Consider the following 21,018-nt stretch of genomic DNA (forward strand, 5'->3'; position numbering starts at 1 on the left):
TTGAGCAGTATTCTCACATTTTATTTACAACTTTATGATACAAATGGGATTTTAGAAAATAAAATCAATGACTGAAAATAACATTGACTTCTGATGTAAAAAGGGGTCTATCAAATGCAAAAAAAAAAAAACGAATGAGGAATAAGGAAACCCATAGACCATAATCTGATTGAGTCTAATTTCCCTTTCTGTGTAAAGACAAGGCATGAAAAAGTTGCGGTATCTCCAGAGCTGCTCAGATTCTTCTCATTCAGCTCCAGATAAAGTGTTTTTCTGTTTCTCTTTCCTCTTTCTCTCCTCAGCAGGAACTGCGGCCCCCGAGTGAGCGTTCAGCTGCACACGACTCAATTCTCAATGGGTTCATTTTCAATTTGCTCACTCAAAGGTTGTTATTATACTCTGACCTACAAATTGGAACTTCCTGGTAATACCCCGTCATTTCTCCTGCTCCCCCTTTGAGCTCCGTAAAAAGGGCTGCCTATATTTACTTAACACACATCTGTGTGTCATTATCCTGGTGTGTGTGTGTGTGTGTGTGTGTGTGTGTGTGTGTGTGTGCTGAGCATCCTAAACCTGGTTCTTCAATCGACTTTATCAGCTCCTCTGAAACTAGTTAAAGCTTTGTCGACTCCGATACAAGCTGCACATGAATCACGTGTTACGACAGTCATAGAAAAGACGGCAGCTGACGACTTTACGACAGCGACTGGCTCAAACAACCCGATCAATCATTTCAACTGTATTCACAAGATCCTACTGATCATGTAAATCACAGTGGCAGCACTGCCTTTAAAATGAACAGCAGCTGAAGCATGTCATGATGAAAATGGACCCTGAACAGTTAAATTCAAATATAAGAGGAAAACACTCAACAGCTGAAATTATTTTGGAATCATTTAACTTTGTTTTACAACAGATTCTGGAGCAGTAATGCTATCTATAATCTTTATATTCTACTGGGCTAAATGGTAAATGGTTTGAGTGAGGAATGAGAATGTAGAGTGTAGAGCTGTTAGCATCACAGATGACCAATGTGACGACACATACACTTTCATCACCGACCAACAGCAAGTTTAGTAATTTGTAGAAGCACATCATTTCTGTCTACAGCAGGAAAATAAACAGGAGGAGGAAGAGAAGGTGAAAACAGCAGCACATGCAAAAACCTGTGTGGCATCTTTGAATATGAAGAAAATCAGGTTATCCTTACAGAAGGTTAAAACACTGTTTAAATACATTATGAAAACTTTTTAAATGTATTTTATCATGGAATATAGCTTTATGTCATTTCTACTTATGGTTTTATATTACCGGTATTTATTTCCTATATTCTGAAACCAGCACTGGCTAATTATGTTTTAAACGCTGTAAATCAACAGTTTTATGGATAAACAAAGTGAAACTTAAATCCTCCTCAGATTTTATTTTGAACACTACATCTCCAGATCAAAAGTGAGTCTGATTCAACACAACTCATGAGCCACAGATCTAGTTATATTTATAGGTCATTATTCCCCTTTTATAATTATCTCTAATCAATATATTAATAGTGCTCAAACCTAAATGTAACATTATCAACTTTATTTTGTGTTTCGTGTACTTTCATGTTTGTGTATATGTATGTCATGTGATTATATCTTTAAAAAACTGTTTATATCAAGCTGCCATTATTGAAACTGAAATTACTCTAAATATAAATGATTAAAACATAGCACCATTTTGTTAATTTGGCCAATCATAAGCTGATAATGATGCTGATAGTGTCATCCTTCCTTATGGCTCACACTACAGTATACGTCTGATATCCTCACTGAGGCTGTCAGTTACAGCTAATTGGAAGTGATGAAGCACCCACTTTCCTGGACATGGCGGTCATTAAAGGCTACAGTCAAACACTCTTGTCTGATATTATGAGGGTCAGAGGTTCTAGAAGGAGTCTGTTCAACCTTACTGTCAGATGACCCCTGCCCTGACCTCAGTGGCCGGCGCACTTCATCTCCTTAATGATAGCTCATTACATTAGAGAGGCAGAGGAGAGAGCCAGGGCCAAACAAACTATCACTGACAGAGGAGCGGCGGCCAAGATCTGCTGCAGCAGTCGATGAGACTGAGGAGAGAGAGAGAGAGAGCGAGAGATGAGGAGAGAGAGAGGGGGAAATAAAAGCACAGAGAAAGAACAAAGAATATAGTAGAAGGGGAAGAGAGAGCTCCACCAACGATCACAGACCTCCACCCCTCATCGTCTCTGAGAGAAAATTAAATATTGATCAATCCGAGCAGCGAGAGACAACGGAGAGAGAAGAGAGAGCAGATATATAAATAAATATATACATCAAGTCGTGGAGGAGGACAGACGGGCAAAATGGAAAACAGAGATTTATCTTTCACCACCTTTTTATCTTCATTTTGACTTGCTACACTTGGCCGGGGTTTGACACAAAGTATGCAGGTCTCACAAAGGCTTTATGAAGCCTCACATGTCGAGGGTGATAAACATGTCAACGTCTTCAACGTGGGTGTGTATGGGAAGATGAACTCTCCCTCAATATACATTCAACCACTCTTAAAAAAATACTTTCCATGATCAAAATCTTCCCCAGTATTAGATCTTTGGATTTCGTTCTTGATACATTCTAAAGAACCATTAGAAACAAATACACTTTAAGTCTTGAGGACCTGAGTCATAAAAGCTCTAACTCTTGGGTTACACAGAGAGACGGCCAGAGGAGAGAGGAAGCTATGGAGATGCCTTTGGGGATCATTTTTGTTGCTGCATTCTTCCTTCAGTTGAAGCAGTAAATTCTCAAGAAGCAAATACAGACGATTAAATAGCTTAACCTCTACAAGGAGTTCATGACCTCTGGCTCTCTGTCCATGAAATGACTAAAATGACTGTTTTGACAAAGCAGGGTTATTTAGGGTCAACAATAAAACATTAAAACATGGAGGAAACTGTGGGGGGGGGGTCAAAACAAATAAAAAATAAATATATAATATAAAAATTTATAAAAACAAATTAGATCAAAATAAATAAGATCAACTATATTGTGTACTTCCACAACCTACTGAAAACTATATAAAAATAATCAATAAAAATAAATTAGACCAAAATGAATTAGATCAGATATGTTGTAGTGCACTGCACCAACTCCGACATACGTCGCTAACGTACGCTGAAACGTAACCAGGATGTGGATGGAGGAATGGTTTTGTAGGGGGGGATTTAAATTTGATGTGAAACAGAATGAGGCACGAAAATCGTTTCGGTTATCTTGTTTTCATAATCGTTGGAAGACAAAATTGTCACCAAAAATAAAATTAGATTAAATCTCCCTGAAAATTGCATCACAGATAAACACAAAGGCTAAAAAAGAACAACTAGATCTGGATGACGAGAGAAGACTGGCAATAACTGATCTGAAACATGCCATGATATCATGTCAAGAGCAGAATTTGTATTCTGCATATTTACAGATGTAAATTCAGTAACATGGTTCAGATGTTCCAGAATCCAATCTTGGTCTTGCATTTGGCGTTCAGGACTTCCATCTTCCTGTCAGTAGCTTCCTACATCAAGAGCCGACTCAGCAAGGCTAAAAACATCTGGAAGTTGGCACAGTACGGCACCAACACCAAGCTAAGACTCTACCAGAGCTGCGTCCTGTCCACCCAGTACCCTGAACCCTGAGTTGCCAGTAATTGTGAAATTCATTTTAATTATTTGTCTATCAGTCCATTTTCCTTTTGGCTGCTGTTTTCTATTACAAAAAATGTTCTCATATCACATATCTACCTCGTCGGGGCTGGAGGCCTGGTAGGTGCGGTTATCGTCGCTGAAGTCCTGATCGGCCTCAGCGGACTCCGTCTCTCCGTTGACGCTGACGTGTGACTCGTAGACTGGGGTGACGTTGTGGCACAAGGCGATGGCCTTCACCGCCTCGTGGATGCGACTGCTGACACTCTTACGAACTTTCGGGCCGGACGCCTGGGTCTTCCTCGATGGAGTCGTGCTGTTGGCGCTGCTGTTGGAAGACTGGGAAGTCACCTGAAATAGCAACGAACAGTGTGAGCAATGAGCTCTATAAATACTCTGTGACTTAAAAAAACAGCATGTACGACCGGAGTACAGTTAAACTCTAATACAGTACAGTTAAACACCGCTTTTATTGATGATTAATTGCTAACATTTCCATAATCTGTTCCTAGAGAAACTACAACAAACCAAACTTACCTTGACCAAATTTAGCTTCACAAACCAAGCTCATCCATGCTTCTAACATCTGAATCATATTAAAAAAACCTCTCTCTTATTTATTATTGAGCACTTTCACATTTATTTTTTTAAATTTTAATTTGGTGTAATTATTTAATTATTTGTTCAGTTATTTATTTAGTTTTTTTAATTTCCCCTTTCTTTTTCTATTGTTTATCTTGGATAATGTTCAAATCCTAAGGACAGTCCTACTTTTATATCAACAGTTTAATACCTGTGAATGTACATTAATATAATTCTATAATCCTTTCTTACTATGAAAATGAGCACTGGTACAACTGTTTACTTTGTGTATAACTTTCTTTTGCTCAATAAAACATATTTGCAAAAAAATAAAAATAAAAAAAATAATAAAATAAAATAACCTCTTCAGACTTATTTCAAATGTTGGGACCTTTCCAGTTATTTCCTGCACTATAGGATCTCTGCATGTGACAGACAACTAGATCTGATCCCAGACTTGCAGCCCATCACTCTGACACAGCGAGGGGAGGTGGTGTGTCACCATCTTTATCATGTCATATCTGGTTCGAGGGCCTTTTGTATGTTCCGCTGTTTTGACATCAACCATTACTTAAACTGTGCGGTGACTGGTGAGCAGCAGACGACCCACTGTGCCAGCTGAGTGTGATGGGAGCGATGCGCTCTGCTGAAGCATTCTGGGTTAAACTTATTATTATTATTAACCTTCAATCCTGCCGAGCAGGCGAGAGAGTACAGTGAGGACACAACATGACAACCTGAATTAAGAGCGACAGAATGATCTATAGATATCATTAGGTCAGTCTGTCACACAAATTCAATGTAAAAGAAGAATAACTGAAAATTGTTTTATTAGACTTATTGCATACTAACTTTTTTAAATACTTATGCAGATCTACAAAATGATACTGGGTAAATTTCCAGCTGACCTCTGTACTCTCTTTTCACAGATCTGGGGGAAACTGCATTTTTTTATTCTGCACCTTGGACATGGAATAATCAGCAGAAAGACCTTAGACCTTAGAATTAGATACACTTATATCCACTGGCAACTTTAGGGGCAACATAAAGAAAGTGGTAAATGAGACAGGTACTTGTTTTCTTGAGAGGACATGAAGCTCAAATTGCTGTCATGTGGTATATGTGGTATTTCATGTTTTATTTCCTATATTTTGAGGTGTGGGATGTTTGTACGGCTGCTGTCATGGACAGGTCTCTCTGAAAAAGAATTTTTTTTTTTTTTTTTAATCTCAATGGGAAGTCCTGGTAAAATAAAGGAAAGTAAATAAATGTAATGTCATGTACATGTAAAAACTGAAACGTTTGCATGATTTAGCCGAATTATTATAGATATAGATTATGAGATGCACCATTACCATTGAATTGTTTTTTTTCTGCTCTAAAAAAATCAAGTAAAAATTATAGTTGTGCTGGAATGATCAGCTGATTAAATTAACTGTCAGCAATTTTGATAATCAATTATGTAAGTAAAATATTAAGGAAAAATTTCAAACATTTGCTATTTCCTGTATCTTTAATGTGAGAATTTTCAGATTTTCTCTGTTTTAAATCATTGTAAATTAAATATTTCTGAATTTTCAACTGTTGGTTGGATAAAACAAGAAATCTGAAGAAGTTTTAGAAAACTATAGCATAGTACGTGTCAGCTGAGCAGAGACGTTGCTGCTCCGCCCTGCTTCGGCTGTACAGCTCTAAAAAGACTAGTCATTTTTCATTAGCTGAGATTACATATGAGGGTGTGGGGCAGATGGTTTCAGTGTCGACCAGCTGTTTGGAGCTGGCTGAGAGTGAACAATATCATTCTGTCAAGACTGCAGCCAGATCTGAGCCACCCAGCGAGGAAAACACTCACTTACAGTACAGGGAGTCGCTGAGGGACACCACATGATGAATGAACAATATGGGTTTGTTTCCTGGAAAACTTGTCCTTAGCTAAATATAAAAATTGATTAAACTGATCTACAGGGAGAGGCGGGAATAAGCAGGAAAACCATGGAGTGAAAAATAGTACATTAGTACATTTAGTACATTTCAACGTATCCACTCCTGCACAGGACACTAATGTTCATACTGAAAGTGACGAGTTGGCTTCCCTTTGCTTGATTCTGCCCAGTGTTACAGACTGGGCCAGATATATTTTATATCACTAATGAGAATAAATGAATTTTTGTTAAAAGACAGGAAAAAGTACAAAAGGACCACTTCAAAATCGCCAGCATGAACAATACCAGGTTCCTGAAACTGAAGCTGCTAAATGAAACTCAGCCATTATCCATTTTATTATTTACACCTTTTCCTACTGTCACATGTCAGAAAGTCCTGAGGTTTTAATGATCAGACGAGGAGTTGGAATTCTACAATTATGCACAAATTACATGCTGAAAATATAAAGGCTGATTCTGATACTTTTTAAGAGTCAATATTCTTCAATTTGATTGTTCAAGGGCACAAGATATAATAAGATATATATATATATATATATATATACACATATGTATGTGATGTTTAAAAATGTAGAAATGCAGACTTTTGTTGTCATATTTTCTCTCTTACAGTGGATGGTATATTGCCACACAGTAAAGCTTTGGTTTTATTTGACCTGCTCATTAACACAATCACATTAACAAAAGACTGTTGACAGCATTTTAGTTGACAGGATCGAGGTTGTGTTTATGGTCAAGGTCTGAAGGGTCTCAGGTTTTAAAGTCTTGAATCAATCAAGTTCTTTTGGGACATTTAGGTTTTTTTCTGTGAACACCTTTTTTGAAGCACCTGCCTTCATTTATCACATTGTATATTGGGTAACAGGACAACTCACCTGTGCATATGACTGGACTATGTGGTTCTGTATCTCATCCATGGTGTCAGTGCCATAGGAAACTGTTCCCAGGTGAAGCCGCTTGAAGATCATTTCATTCTGTGTCAGAGTGCCTGCGATCAGAAGACCAGGTGTTTAAAAACCAACAGACCATAAAGAAAATACATCACCTACACATGACTGTTGGTTTCAAGTTATTCATGTTATCACTGCTCTTACTTGTGTGACGGTAATTGCGGCCAAATGTTTAAGACACATCAAAAGCATCTAGTGCAGGGATGCCATGGTTACGGCCCGCGGGCCGGACCCGGCCTGATTGAACATCACATCCGGCCCGTGGGTTGATATGGGAGAGCATTTTTTTTTTTTTTAATTTAATGTTTTATTTTTTTATTTTATTAAATTTTTTACATACTTCATTAATCCTGCGGAGCTGCCTGTTGTGAGCACAGAGCGGGAGACAAACAGCGCAGTGAGCCCCCCTCCTCCCCTCGCGTGTGGACGATATAGCAGTGATACCAGTGAAAGAGATATCGCCCATCCCTAATTGATCAGCACTCAGCATTTGTTTATTGTTGTTGTTCATTTAAACTAGTATGCACAGAGAGCGCGAGGGGGCGGGCGAGAGGGAGAGGGAGGAGAGAGAGAGAGAGAGAGAGAGAGAGAGAGAGAGCGAGTGAGCAAGTGTGAGAGCTAGAGTGAGCTCTGCGGTCTTGGCCATTAGTTCATGTTATTTTTATGTAGGTAATATGTTGTCAAATATGTTTAAACTTAAATAAACTAGCCTACCTATACAGTAGTTATGTCTCATTGTATTAGTTTGTCCTGGTATTGATGTGATGCGCGTCATTGAATAATGCGCAAATAGATATTCAAATAGTTTGAATATATATGTTTTTTAGAGGGAATATTCGAACGTCATTTTTGAGCAGTTTTGACAGCCCTAGCATGGATCGGACAATGTTACGTTTTCAGAGGGTACTGTAACTTGCTTTAGGCTTCTATGTAATTGTAGGCCTCATTGTGAGGCTATTGTGGTGCCAATGCAATTTCTTTTTGATGTGTAGGCCTTAATGAATAATTTCAAACAGTGATGTTGAGTCAGTGTTTGGTCTTTTCAGTTCGAAAGTGTAATTTGGCCCGCTGAGGTCTGACTTGAAAAAAATCTGGCCCCCTGACCAGTTTCACACTGGCATCCCTGATCTAAAGTATAAGTCCAGCAAAAAAAAAAATAATGACATCATCATTAGACAGTCATTTTTCTGACATAACAAAATGTAAGCAACAATTGTGGTACTCAAGACTTCACAGCAATTATGACAAAATTTCACACAAATGGTAAATATTTTTTGACTGTGGATAAACAGGGATGTAACCTGAAACTAGTCTGAGTTGCGGAGGAGGTGATTCTAGTTTTTCATAGAACTGTGACCATGATAAATACTAAGCAGAACATTTTATAGTTAAAAAAACAATCAAACTATGTAACTCAAATCTAGTTTGGCATTTTTGTACATTGCAATTTCTTTTTCTGTCTCATTGGACATATAACAAAGCTAATAATAAGCTAATATCAGCCGATACATCAGCATGGATAATTTGATGGCCTAGCTGAGAAAAGCTGGATTTACGTAGCGTTTATAGTCAATAATAACATTGGGTTTCCTGGTTCAGTTCTTCATTTAAATGTAATCTTTGTTTTCAAACACTTTCTGAATAACCAGAAACAAAGAAAATCGAATCAAAGTAAAAAAATACTTCTGCTCTGCAAACACAAAGCTGTGAAAACATGTGGAGTAACGAAGTATTTCAATAAAAATATCAGCAGTTTCAGTTCAGGAGTAAAAATACATCAGCTGCGTCTCAATCATGTTGCCAATACTTCATAGCACAGAAGAAAAGATATTAATTTATCTCTGACAGACAGACAGACAGACACACACACACACACACATATACTGTCCTCAGAGGACTGCCTACAATGCATCATGGGACCTGCAGGGTGGTGTGACTGCCTTCTCACTGACCTAATCTCATTACCAATATGGACTGCATGTCCTCTCTAATTAACAGACAAGACACAACATTGCATACAAAAAGACTGAGTGAATGTTCAGATGCTAAAAGAACAAAAAACAAAAACAAACTGAAAACGAGGGCAATGGCTTCGTTTAATGGATGTCTGCTGTCAGAGTGTGTGCTGATAGAGCGTGAAGCTGATTAGAGGACATCTAACTTCCAAAAACATTAGAGCCACAGGGTTAACCAATTCTAATGGATTGATTGTTTGTTCTTCTCTCCGTGTTCTCTAACTATCAACCTGGATAAATTGGCTGTGCAGCTAATCTGTTCCTACCTAGATCAGCGTGCCGAGACAAAGAAGCGCGTTAGGACCTTTTTATCACTCGGTGTAACACACTGTGTTACGTTTGTTATTAGAGAATCAGGCCGTGATAGTGAAATGAAGGAAGATGATGGAAGACTAAATAACACCTGGAAATTCTTAAGATATTTGGAAACTTTAGTTGACAATTTTACAATTTAAACTAGAATCACCTCCTGGTGGTTGTCTGCCTCCTCCACTCAGACTACTTCCAGGTTACATCCCTGTTTATCCAGAGTCAGAGACAATATGAACCATTTGTGTGAAATTTGTCATAATTGCTGTGAAATCTTGAGTTAAAAAGTGTTTTGTGAGGCCAAATTTGAAGAAATTTCCTCAGGGTGTTACGGAGATATTGCGTTCACAAGGCCAAAACTGTGGCGTCACTGTGACCTTGACCTTTAACCTTTGACCACCAAAGTCTAATCAGTTCATCCATGAGTCCTAATGAATGTTTGTATCAAATTTGAAGAAGTTCCGTCAAGGCATTACTGAGATATCGTGTCCAGGAGAATGAGACGTACAACCTGAAAACAATATGGCTCACCGGCGGGGAGACATAATAAAAATGGCAAAATATTGAGGTGATTATATATAAAACATTGTATTCTGCAGTGATGTGTGACTGACTCACCATCTGTTCAGCAGGTGGTGATTATTTGTTGTGCATTTTATTGGGTTTACTACATGATTTTGTTTTATCATGTGCATCTTTTTGAAAACATTATGTCAGTGGAACATCGGGTTCCACTCACTTCTTACGATGTTGTAGCTCTTTTGAGTCACACACATAATATGCTTCATAGCTGGTATTCTTGCTGATACTGCTTTGATCAAGGGTTGAATGAGTGCTACACAACAGTGCCGATGAAGCATAAAACTGGACAAAAGAAGTTCCCAAAAGAATTATTGTTGAACATGAAACCTAAAACCTACATTACACACATACAATACTGTCACCCTGCTCATTTCGAGACAGATCTTTGATGAACGATGATCATTTTTCACAATTATAATTTTGCTTTAATTCAAGTACCAACAATCTTGTGTGACTATAATCTCCTACCTGTCTTGTCTGTCAGCAGGTAGACCAACCGGCCGAGTTCTTCAGGGATGGTGCTGGTTCTCACTACTGTGCCGGGGATGTTTTCATCTTTCATGATCATCCAGCCGTACGCCGACTTCCCCATATCCAGATTGACACGCAAGCTAAACATGGTGGGGAAAAACACATAAATCTTAACAGAGTAAAACAGTAAAACAGAAACAAAACTGCAACAAACACTGAATTGACAGATTATATTTTCATATCAAAGAGGTACTCTCTTTGAGTTGAAAGCTGAAAAAGAAGCAGATGGAAAACTGGTGTTTCAAAACTGATACAGTAGATTCTCATTTTTTCAATTTTTTTTTCCATTTAGAATGTTTTCCATTTTGACGCAACATGGTCAAAAAAGAAAAGAAAATTTAATAAAAATCAGCGTCCTGCTTCACTTTTTGGTTGTGAGAACAAAGAGCAGCTCCATTTCAGAGAACGGCAAGAATCACAGAGTGAAGTACCTGATGGGGATGATGTAAGAGAAAAGCACGATGAATCGGAAAAGGTTGCGGAACCACGGACCCACAAACCCCTGCAGTGCTACCATGACAACAGAAAGAACCACCTGGGCCAGGAACAGGGCCTTGGTGAGGCGGTTCAGCTCCAGATCCAGAAGGCCGACCTTTTGGGGACAAGAGGTCAGCGGTCAAAGCCAGCAGATATTACAAAATGAGTGTGCTACCCATTTCCTGGTCAGAGTAAACTGTAAACTGTAGAAATAATTTGAGTAAGATCTGAGGAGGATGTGTATTATGTTTGATCCACAGCTGTGTTTCCATTGAAAAGCACTTACACAATTCATAAACTTACAAAAAATAAGCACAAACTCAAGATTAAGAATAAACATCTTGTTTCTAGAAGTCTCTTTGTAATTTTCCCATCTGCTCCCAAAACCAAAAAAAGAAAACCAAAGCAAAGCCAATGAAAGACATTCTTGCAAACCGTGTGTGTTCGGCATAAATAAGTTTATTGGTGGCATTATTTTGTGGTAAACTACGAACACGTCATGCTGAAGTTTTGTCCTTGAATGCAACAGAACGTCAAAAGGCCTCACAGACAGAGAGAGTTCCCATATTGAGAAAAAAAAAAAGACAAAAACAAGGGGTCAGAGTTGTCTTATTTTTCGAGTGTATCTCCCAGCCAATGGAGCATGTGGGAAAAAGATGTCAAATAAAGAAGCGCCCTTCCCCTTTCTGGCAGCGTTCACAGCAAAGCCCGGTACACAGAGGGCTTTCATCTGACGCACCACGCTTACAAAAACACAAGAACATAACATCTCTCCTCCCTCAAATAAAAGGAACTGCTCTGAAAAGGAGGGGAGGGGCGCAAGCACATATAAAAAGCAGGAAAATTCCTCCAGTGCCTAAAACCCCCACCAAGCCCATTCCCCTGAGGACTGGGAGAGCTGGGAGACCAGTGTGACTGATTTATCAGTTGCTGTTAAAACTCCCAGTAGCAGAGTGTGGAGCAGGGAAGGGAAGGGTTAGGGGAACGAGAGGGTGGCATCTCCCCACCCCAGCGCCTCACTACATGGTTCATGGTTGAGCTATTGAGAAAAATAGGGGGTTTGGGTGGATTAAAATGAAGAAAAATTAAGACGGAGAGCACAGTGCATGCCTGAAAAGCAAAGGATCCCCTTCTGCTCGAACAATGGCTGGTCTAAATTTTCCAGGCCTTGCTGGGGATCAGATGAAGTCATTATTCATTCAGTCAAGGGGGGAGAAAAGGACTCAATTACCTCAACCTAAAGATGCTATCAATGAATAAAAGTGCATATTTTACTCCATTCATCTCCGAGCCATTAAAAGTGAAAGGAATGATTCAATCTGCCTGTGTGGCTTGTATTTTAGCATGTGTGTGAAGTCTGATGAAGGATTGCAGCCCCTCATGAATATTCATGAGTTAAACCCAAAGAATATCTGGACTTCAGTCTCGGGCTGCCACTAACAACTATTTTTCTAACGATGAATCTATCAGCTTTTTTTCAATCTAAACGATTAATTCTGACACTCTGACATGGTCACTAAGCTCAGATTCAGGCCTAAACATGTTCCCAAACTTATTCAGTGTAACTTCTCAGGCAGCAGCAACCACTTTATGACTTTATGAGTCTTTATCAGCTACAAGGACCAAAGATATTAAAAAGCTCTGTCTACTAATGAAGAGACACTTACACATGAAGTAATCCTTCACATGTTTGTGACTGAGCTCACTGTGCGCCATCAAAAATAATAATCACAAAAGGACACCGGTTAAACAAGACTTAGAGTGAAGTGATTTGAACTGTGATGTGCTCATCTTCCCAAAGTCAGACACCAACCAGCTGATTTTATCTTTATCTTATCCATACACTTATTGATACAGCTAACACTATTATTGGTCATTTTTTAAAAAAAGAATAAATTCAGAACAGGATTAGTCTCAGCCAGCTGCTCAGTTTACAACAATCTGACACATTTTAAGATTCGTGGTGAACTGAGATAATCAGTTGGACTTGCATACAGACAGTTTTCCTTTTAGCTTCTCCTATCAATTCGCTATTAGCTTAACTAGCGCCATGTTGTTGTGTAAAAGACACCGGGAGACGGCGGACAAAATTTGTTGTTAGTGTGTTTGTTGCTTATTGAACAGGTGGTTGGATAAAGTTCTTATTGGCCTTTTACTTTTTATTGCACTTATAGTAACGTGAAGTTCAGCGATAGTTGTCGTCTACTCCATCAATCTTCAGTCATCTTTACTTCACCAGTATGCAGCCCAGAAAGCAGAGGACAGAGACGCAGTGCGAGCATAAATGATAAACAGAAAAAAATAAATATATGGCGGTTAATAGTGACTGGCTGCCACAAATAAATCAATGTAAGGGAAATCGATTTAAAATCTTGATGTCAATTATGGCGACTAATCTTCAGTCAGCGAGTCTTGTTTTGTTTAGTGAGTGTGACACCAGCAAATCGAGGAAGTCGACACATTAAACTGAAATTGATTTTTCAGATCTCAGTCAACAACTTTTAAGTTTCCATTTTTTTCCCAGAGTAAAAGTGTTGAGAGATGTGAAGAGAGCAGAGGACTGAGACCGGGATATGTGCTTCAAAAAAACAATCTTTATTGAAGAGCAGCCGCTTGTCAAATGACATTGTTCTCTCTCTTCACTCTGTCAAACAATCCTGAGACAAAGAGTGAGTCTATGTCTCACGTCCTGTCAGATTGATCAAGTACAGGCTTTGTCCTGCCCAGTGTCACAACAGATTATATGAGGCCAAAACGTTCCTGCGACTTTAGCCGCACTGTATCGACTTTCTCCCGCAATCTCCAGTCTCCATATTGGCACTTCTGACATCATCTCCTTGAAATATTGAATTCCTCTCAGCTGGCGGGCTTACACAAAACACCAGCCCCCGCCGTTCGACCGGCCACATCAGCGTTCTTAATAAAAGACACTGGTGTCAAAACTGTGCTGCAGCAGGAAGGGAGCGCCTTGTGCCAGATAGAGCGTTAGAGGTGCAGACAGCTGTAGGTGATAAAGTCACTGCGTGGCCAAAACACAGCAGCCTCTGAGATCCTGCTAATGCCCGCCTCTATCAGCTGGCCCGTGTCTATCTAAACCTAGCCATGTTCCAGGTAAAATCTTATATTTAGATTCAAATTTTCATTAATCTCCTCAATCTGGGGACAAAACGCTCGATGGGGATTCTGTGGGATTAACTTTCTGCTGAAAATGTCATTTAAATCCTCGGTTAGTTAATTTCCCTTTTGGTTAATTAGCAACTGGCACTGACCTTTAGCATTGACAGGTCTAACGTTATCTAGAAAGTCAAGGTTAAAAAACCACCTTGCCATAGTGATTGATTAGTGATTAGAGGCAGGGAGAGAAAAGATGGCATGAGGGGAACTTAGAACAGATGTTACTTTGTGTGTGTGTGTTTTTTTTACCCTCTTCAGCTTTTACAAAACATTCATGTTTATGCTGGAATCACCTCACAGGCCTTTAGTATTTAGTGCTTTAGGAAACTCATGAAACATATCTTAATCTCTCAGACCTGTTCTTATTAAAACTGTTCCGGAATCTTTCTCCCAAAATCCAGGTAAATCTATCAAAGTGATGTTAGTTTTGTGATTTAAATAGTGACAAAACAATTAATCAATCGACAGAAAATTTATCAGCAACTGTTTCAGTAATTGATCAGTTATATTTTTTAAACATAAATCTGAAACACGACTTAGTTCCAGCTTCGGTGACGGTTTCCTGCTTTTCTTTGTCTTTTGTGACAAACAAAACAATATCTTTGTGTGTTTCAGAACAACAGATCTGAAGATGTCATCTTGAACTTGAGCAATTTTTTGTGACCTTTTGAACACTTTACAAACCAAACTATGAACTGATTGAAAACTTTATCTGCAGATTAATCAATAAGGATAGTAGTATAAAAGTATAGTATAAAACCGTACAGTATAAAATCATGACGAAAAAAAACAAACAAAACAAAACACGTTTTCACTTCCCCTACAAATGAATACATTTACTAAGTTATGGTCAAAATGGGTTTCTATGTATGACGGAGTTAACAAATGAATTGAACCTTGGTTGTTTGTCTGTTGGTTGGACGCCTATTTGTGTATGCTGGTATGTGTATATATATATATATTTCTAGTCTTTTCTTTTTCTTGAAATTTAGAAAACTTATTGGATTGTCTCCCAAAACATTAATGCAGACAGGGGTCAAAATTTAAAATACATCCCTTTTTCAGATTGTAAAATAGTTATGGGAAATTCTATTGAACACATTTTGTTTAAAAAAAAAAAAAAGAAAAGAAAAAGGATGTTGAGAAATGAAGGATTCTTGGCGACACTGTTCATTTGCTGTTGACTTATACTACTTTGTAACTGCAAGGCTGTATCTCTGTAACTGGTGAAATGTTCTCAACTATCCACTAAATGAAGAAAAAAAGAAAAGAAAAAAAGATCCCAGAAGTTGCCGACTTTTCTGCAGAAAGACAAAAACTAAGACGTGTTCACCTTGTTCTTGGCGTAGGACGTGTTCAGGACGCTTCTGGTCTCCTTGCCTGTGTAGATCACCACCCCGATCACCGTGCCTGCCAAGGGGAGAGACAAAGAAAGTTAATGCTGCTCATTAACTGAACCTCACCCCCACCATCTCACTCACACACACACACACACACACACACACACACACACACACACACACACAAAAACAAATATACATGGACACACTCATCTTGGTCAAGTAAGATGAACTGCATGAGAGGAAACACAATAAGGCTGAGCTGAGGCAGTTTTGTCTCATCGCCACTCAAGCCGACAGACAGGAGTTTAATACGCTTAGACTCTCAGGGCCTTCAGCCGCCCAATGGAACCTCATAAAACCTGATCAATATGCTTCCATCTTTATTTGCCAATTCATTACGGTGGCCTTATTACAAAGGATTAATGAGTCATTAATATTAGATGAGCTTAATGGGAGAGCAAAGGCACTAATAAACCTAAATACTGCCCCTGAAATCCCCAAACTATAAAAATGGCAAGAAAGTTAAAAATGGGCAGAAAACAATACAAGGGAAGTGAAGTGCAGACAGAAAAAGGAAGACTCTAGAATCACCTCCTGGTGGGTGTCTGCCTCCTCCACTCAGACTAGTTCCAGGTTACATCTCTGTTTATCCAGAGTCAGAGAAAATATGAACCATCTGTGTGAAATTTTGTCATAATTGCTGTGAAGTCTTGAGTTATGGCTAAAAATGTTTTGTGAGGTCACTGATCTTGACCTTTGACCACCAAAATCTAATCAGTTCATCAATGAGTCAAAGTGAATGTTTGTGCCAAATCTGAAGAAATTCCCTCAAGGCGTTACTGAGATGTCGCATTCACAAGGTCAAAACCACGTCTTGTGAGGACACTGTGACTTTGACCTTTGGCCACAAAAATGTAATTAGTTCATTCTCGAGTCCTAGTGAATGTCTGTGCCAAATTTGAAGAAGTTCTGTCAAGGCGTTACTGAGATATTGCGTCCATGAGAATGAGACAGACAACCTGAAAACAATATGGCTCCCGCTCTGTCTCCAGTGCGGAGCAATAAAAATCAAACAGTTGTTACAGGACGAGAGGAAAACGGTGATAAATTGCTCTTGCTGACTTCTAACTAAATATTGAGTGGTTTGACAAATGGTGTGCGGCTCAGCATGATGCGCGGATTCAATTTGAATATGTGAGCAACTAATTCTCTCATCACAGCTGGACCAGAGCCCGTCAGAGAGTGAATACACGGTGATCGGGGGCCAGTTCAAGTGCCCAGAACGCCACTGTAGAGGCGATGAAGTGTCTGTCAAGAAGAGGCTTGTGAGGGACAATGACATTCCCAGGCGGAGATGATGTAAGGGGTCTAAGTCAGGCTTTTTGTGTGTGTGTGTGTGTGTGTGTGTGTATATGTGTGTTTGTTCTTCTGGTCAAGGTCAGGCCAGAGAGGAGAGCAACACCGCAGATCAATGGTGTGGCCATCACTGGGAGCGTCACAAACACTCTCAACTGACACGACTGTTTCCGTGGGGAATTGCTGGGTTGAAGCGAGGGAGGATTACCTCAGCTGTGGCTTTTCTTCAGTTCTTCAAACAAGCACAAGGCAGTATCAAATCAAACACCTTCAAGGCTCAATGCCATGGATCCTTTGTGCAACACAACTTGAGAACAAGATGAAGTAGAATCACTTAAATCATAAAGACAATAATGAGCAGGGACTGGTTTTGTTTCTGTTAAAATGTTCTACAAGTTTTAAAGCAAATTTCTAAAATCTCAACAAAATAATAAGTTAGAATTTAGTTCAGAATTAGTCTGTGTTTCTTTTTATCTAATTTAAAAATCTAAATGTCATCTCTTCCGGTCCACGTTTCCGCTGCTGTGTCGCTGGATGGGGTTGACATTCAACAAGGGCCTCTGTCTGGACTTGAACCAGGGTCATTGAGGTTACATACACTCCTACCACCCATCATTCCTCTCTATTAAGCATGCATCAACACAGTCAGTCATTCTATAGTGTTATTGGAAACCAAAAGTTGTTCACTTACCAGATGCAACAACTGTGCTCGCCCAGAGAGTGTTTTCAATGCTCAGACTCTCGTGGATCTGTGGGTCTGTGTCCTCCTACAGCAGAAATAAAATACAAAAAAAACGTAACTTTGAGTGAGTTTACCTGTTGGTTTGACTGTTATTTAGCATTAGCATCATACCCTGTTTTATACTGAAAATGTGTCTCTAAATCCGTCTATTACTGTAGACGATGAATTCTACCTAGTGGCAACAGAGAGAGATCTGCTTGGAGGAAAAACCTCAACATTGTGAATTTATTTCTGCAATTAGCCAACTTCTAATTACCATTGCTCAGTGTCGCCCTGGAGCAGATAAGAAAAACAAAACCAGGAAGTCATGAGTTTTGCTTTTAGACAGCATAACAGAAATTTACAGCTTTTCACGTTTTGACTGAGTTTAATTCTGAGCACTCTTACATTAATTACAGGGCTGCACAATATGCAAAAAAAAAATCATATTGCAATTTGAGTTGGAATGGTCATTTTTTTCCCCATTTCATTTTCACTGAAAAAAATATAAGAAATTATAATGAAGTGATTTTTGTTGGTCTCGTACCAAACAAACATGTTCCGTTACATCTGGAGAATATGATGTGTTGGCTGGAGCGTCTCTGTAGCACCACAGCACTGATGGTGCTAACAATGCACAACAATGTGACACATTTTACCTTCATCAAAAAAAAACATTTGGATATTGCACTTGGCCATATTGTGATTTGGATTATATTTCCATTAACTGTGAAGCCCTAATTAATTATTATATAAGAAAGATGGTAAAAAGTTTTTTTATTCTGAGCTTAATCAACCTTGTTTGTTTTCAGTATTTATAGTAATGTCTATGGGAATGATTTCTTTCTTTTTTCTTTTTTTTTTTTTAATATAAAACAAATATTTTAGCTGTAAAGAAGTGAGCTGAGCTGAGACAGTCTACACAGCCTGACCAGAATGGCCGGGCTCTGCTGTGCCATTAATTTCCAGAAGCACCTGACACAGTTGTGCAGACTGTAGCGATACAGTAGTCCCTTTATCAATACTCTGACTAGATTTGGCTCCTTTTAAAAACAGTATGGAGAGTGCACGTAGATGAGATTTCAGTGATAAATGAACCCCTGGGGAGCCTCCTGTTTCTCACCCCCCCCCCCTTGCTTAAATAAAGACAAATGCTGAAAATGGCATGAGTCAGGAGTGCAGGGTCAAGGCTCCAGTTTCGGCTCAAATGGCTTTCACTGATATGATAATTATGATACCTAAGCAGCCACATCCTGTCAGGAGAGGTGCATGAAAAATAAATGGCAGTTTGCAGAATGCTTGACCGCTCTGACATTGGCATCATACTACGGTGTTCATAACTGCAGAGGGTCTCAGTGAAGACCACAGAAACAAAGCCACAATATCCGCCTCCAGAAAAAAAAAAAAAGGAAAAAGAAACCCTCATACATAGGTAAGTTCATTTGCTGCGGATCTGTGGGAACCCATTTTTTTCCCATCCTGCTCAGACTAAAAGCACACGCTATGCAAAGGAAGGCCGCGGAGGATGAATGAGCGGAGGAAGTGCTCGCTCACTAAGCCTGGTGTGTGGCCAAGAGTGAAGACGGGCCACAAAGCCTCCCTTTGTACTGGAGCTCTCCTCTCTGTGGGGGCTGCGCTAATCTGCTATTAATAAAAAAAAAAAAAAAAAATCACTGAGCAACAAGCAAGACGGGATAGAAGGAGCTGGAGCTGCGAGAACCTGCCTGTGATGTAAGAGGCATGCCCACTAGAGATAACAACGGACTCCGGATGGACACACAAGCTCTCATTGTTGCCACTTGTCAACACATCGTAGTGATAGACATCTTCTATGTCAATCCAGTCTCTATAGAGAAAAATCTGCATGTGTTTAAGATTTGTTTTACAGGTTATAAATATGTCAACGAGCTGTTGTACCCTGGTGAAGTTCCCCTCGAAACTGTGGATGTCCAGCTGAGGCTTCTGGGCGTAGACGTAGGCACTGATGGAGAAGAGGTCCTGAGACAAGGAGACATGGCAGAGACAGAAGAGATGAATAAAAGTCTCATTCAACTAAATTGCCCATGTTTTACCACACAGGATTTCTTTTCTTCTAGGCATTAAACTCACATTTTGTATTTAACAATGTTTGAAGTCTATAAATTCATGCTCATTCAGCTGCTGCAGTAATGATAAACCACTTCAGATGAGTGCTGGCCAAAGATATATAAATATAGGTGAGCATGAAAATTAGTACCTGACCTTGGAAATTGTAGTTTGATGAAATAATCTTAACCTGAGTTCAATTTACAATCAAAACTCAAAATATTCTTCCATGAAAAAGCGAGTAAAAGGACCTTCAGTGGAGGTTTTTTGTCAAAAGACATACAAGTTTCTATAAAATCTGAATTTAAATGGGCCCATGAACCATTTTATTTTAAAATAAATCAAGCAAAAGAAGAGAAAATGACATTAAACTGTTGAAGCAGTTTGAAATATCAACAAAAAATAAACAGAACCTCAAAGAAGACACAATAATACACAACAAACCATCAGTAAGACTGCAGCCGATGACCCATCAAGCAACCCCCCCCCCCCCCCCCCCCATAGTGGAACAAAATTGATTGTAAACATTAAATTATTCAGGCAGGCAGTGCTGCGGCTCTGCAGCGAGCAGGCGGCCCTCACTCATGCTCAGATAGTGTTCTCCTGGTGAGAACATGGGCAGAGCGGTTAAAGAGGAGCAGGCAAGATTATTTTACTGAAACCCCAATGGAGAGTCGCGTTGCTCCAGCATTTACAGGCGAAAGGCTCAGAGACTCTGAAGAGACAGCAGTGAGGCTGATGAACATATATCACCCTGATGAAGTTTATACTGTAAGCGTTGCTGGGCTTTTGAGCCCTTCAAACTTATACGCTCAAACAAACTAGACAGTTTTAGTAGTTGAGAGCAGACACAGGAATATAGAGAACGGAAAATAGATTCCTGGGCGGAATTGATGCAGAGATCTGTAGAAGTTTCTACCAGGACATTGAGAAGTTAGTAAATCAACAGCCACATAAAGACGATTACAAAATCAGCCTATTACCATTTTTAAAAAATTGCAAGAATTAAAAAACTAACATCTAAACAGGAAACAGAAAAACATATTCATGCATTTATTTTCAGCTGGCAGCAGGTTGGACTATTGTAATGGTGTCTCATAGTAACAAAAAAAAAAATCAACCAGACAGCTACAGCTCATCCAGAATGCTGCTCCTCACTAACACACAGAGAGTGGAGCACATCACACCGCTGCTGAAATCACTGCTCAGGCTTTCTGTGTGTCAAAGGACAGATTTTAAAATTCTAATACTCATCT

At 39.2% G+C, this 21,018-nt stretch overlaps 1 protein-coding gene across 2 annotated transcripts in view; it reads right to left on the reverse strand.

Moving 5' to 3' along the window:
* Window positions 1–21,018, reverse strand: part of atp9b (ATPase phospholipid transporting 9B) — a 47,897-nt gene that overhangs the window by 11,345 nt on the left and 15,534 nt on the right. For both annotated transcript variants that reach the window (XM_023394887.2, XM_087170591.1), the window contains exons 9-15: window positions 19,595–19,675; window positions 17,648–17,723; window positions 15,591–15,667; window positions 11,038–11,198; window positions 10,544–10,686; window positions 7,095–7,207; window positions 3,794–4,045 (exon numbers count right to left, since the gene is read on the reverse strand). In XM_023394887.2, coding sequence (XP_023250655.1) covers window positions 3,794–4,045; window positions 7,095–7,207; window positions 10,544–10,686; window positions 11,038–11,198; window positions 15,591–15,667; window positions 17,648–17,723; window positions 19,595–19,675 — 903 coding nt within the window. The remainder of the gene's footprint in view (window positions 1–3,793; window positions 4,046–7,094; window positions 7,208–10,543; window positions 10,687–11,037; window positions 11,199–15,590; window positions 15,668–17,647; window positions 17,724–19,594; window positions 19,676–21,018) is intronic.

This window comes from Seriola lalandi, unplaced genomic scaffold, assembly GCF_002814215.2.
Source record: "Seriola lalandi dorsalis isolate HSWRI2012SDOR001 ecotype SW California unplaced genomic scaffold, Sedor1 jcf7180002054954, whole genome shotgun sequence".
Lineage (NCBI taxonomy): Eukaryota > Metazoa > Chordata > Actinopteri > Carangiformes > Carangidae > Seriola > Seriola lalandi.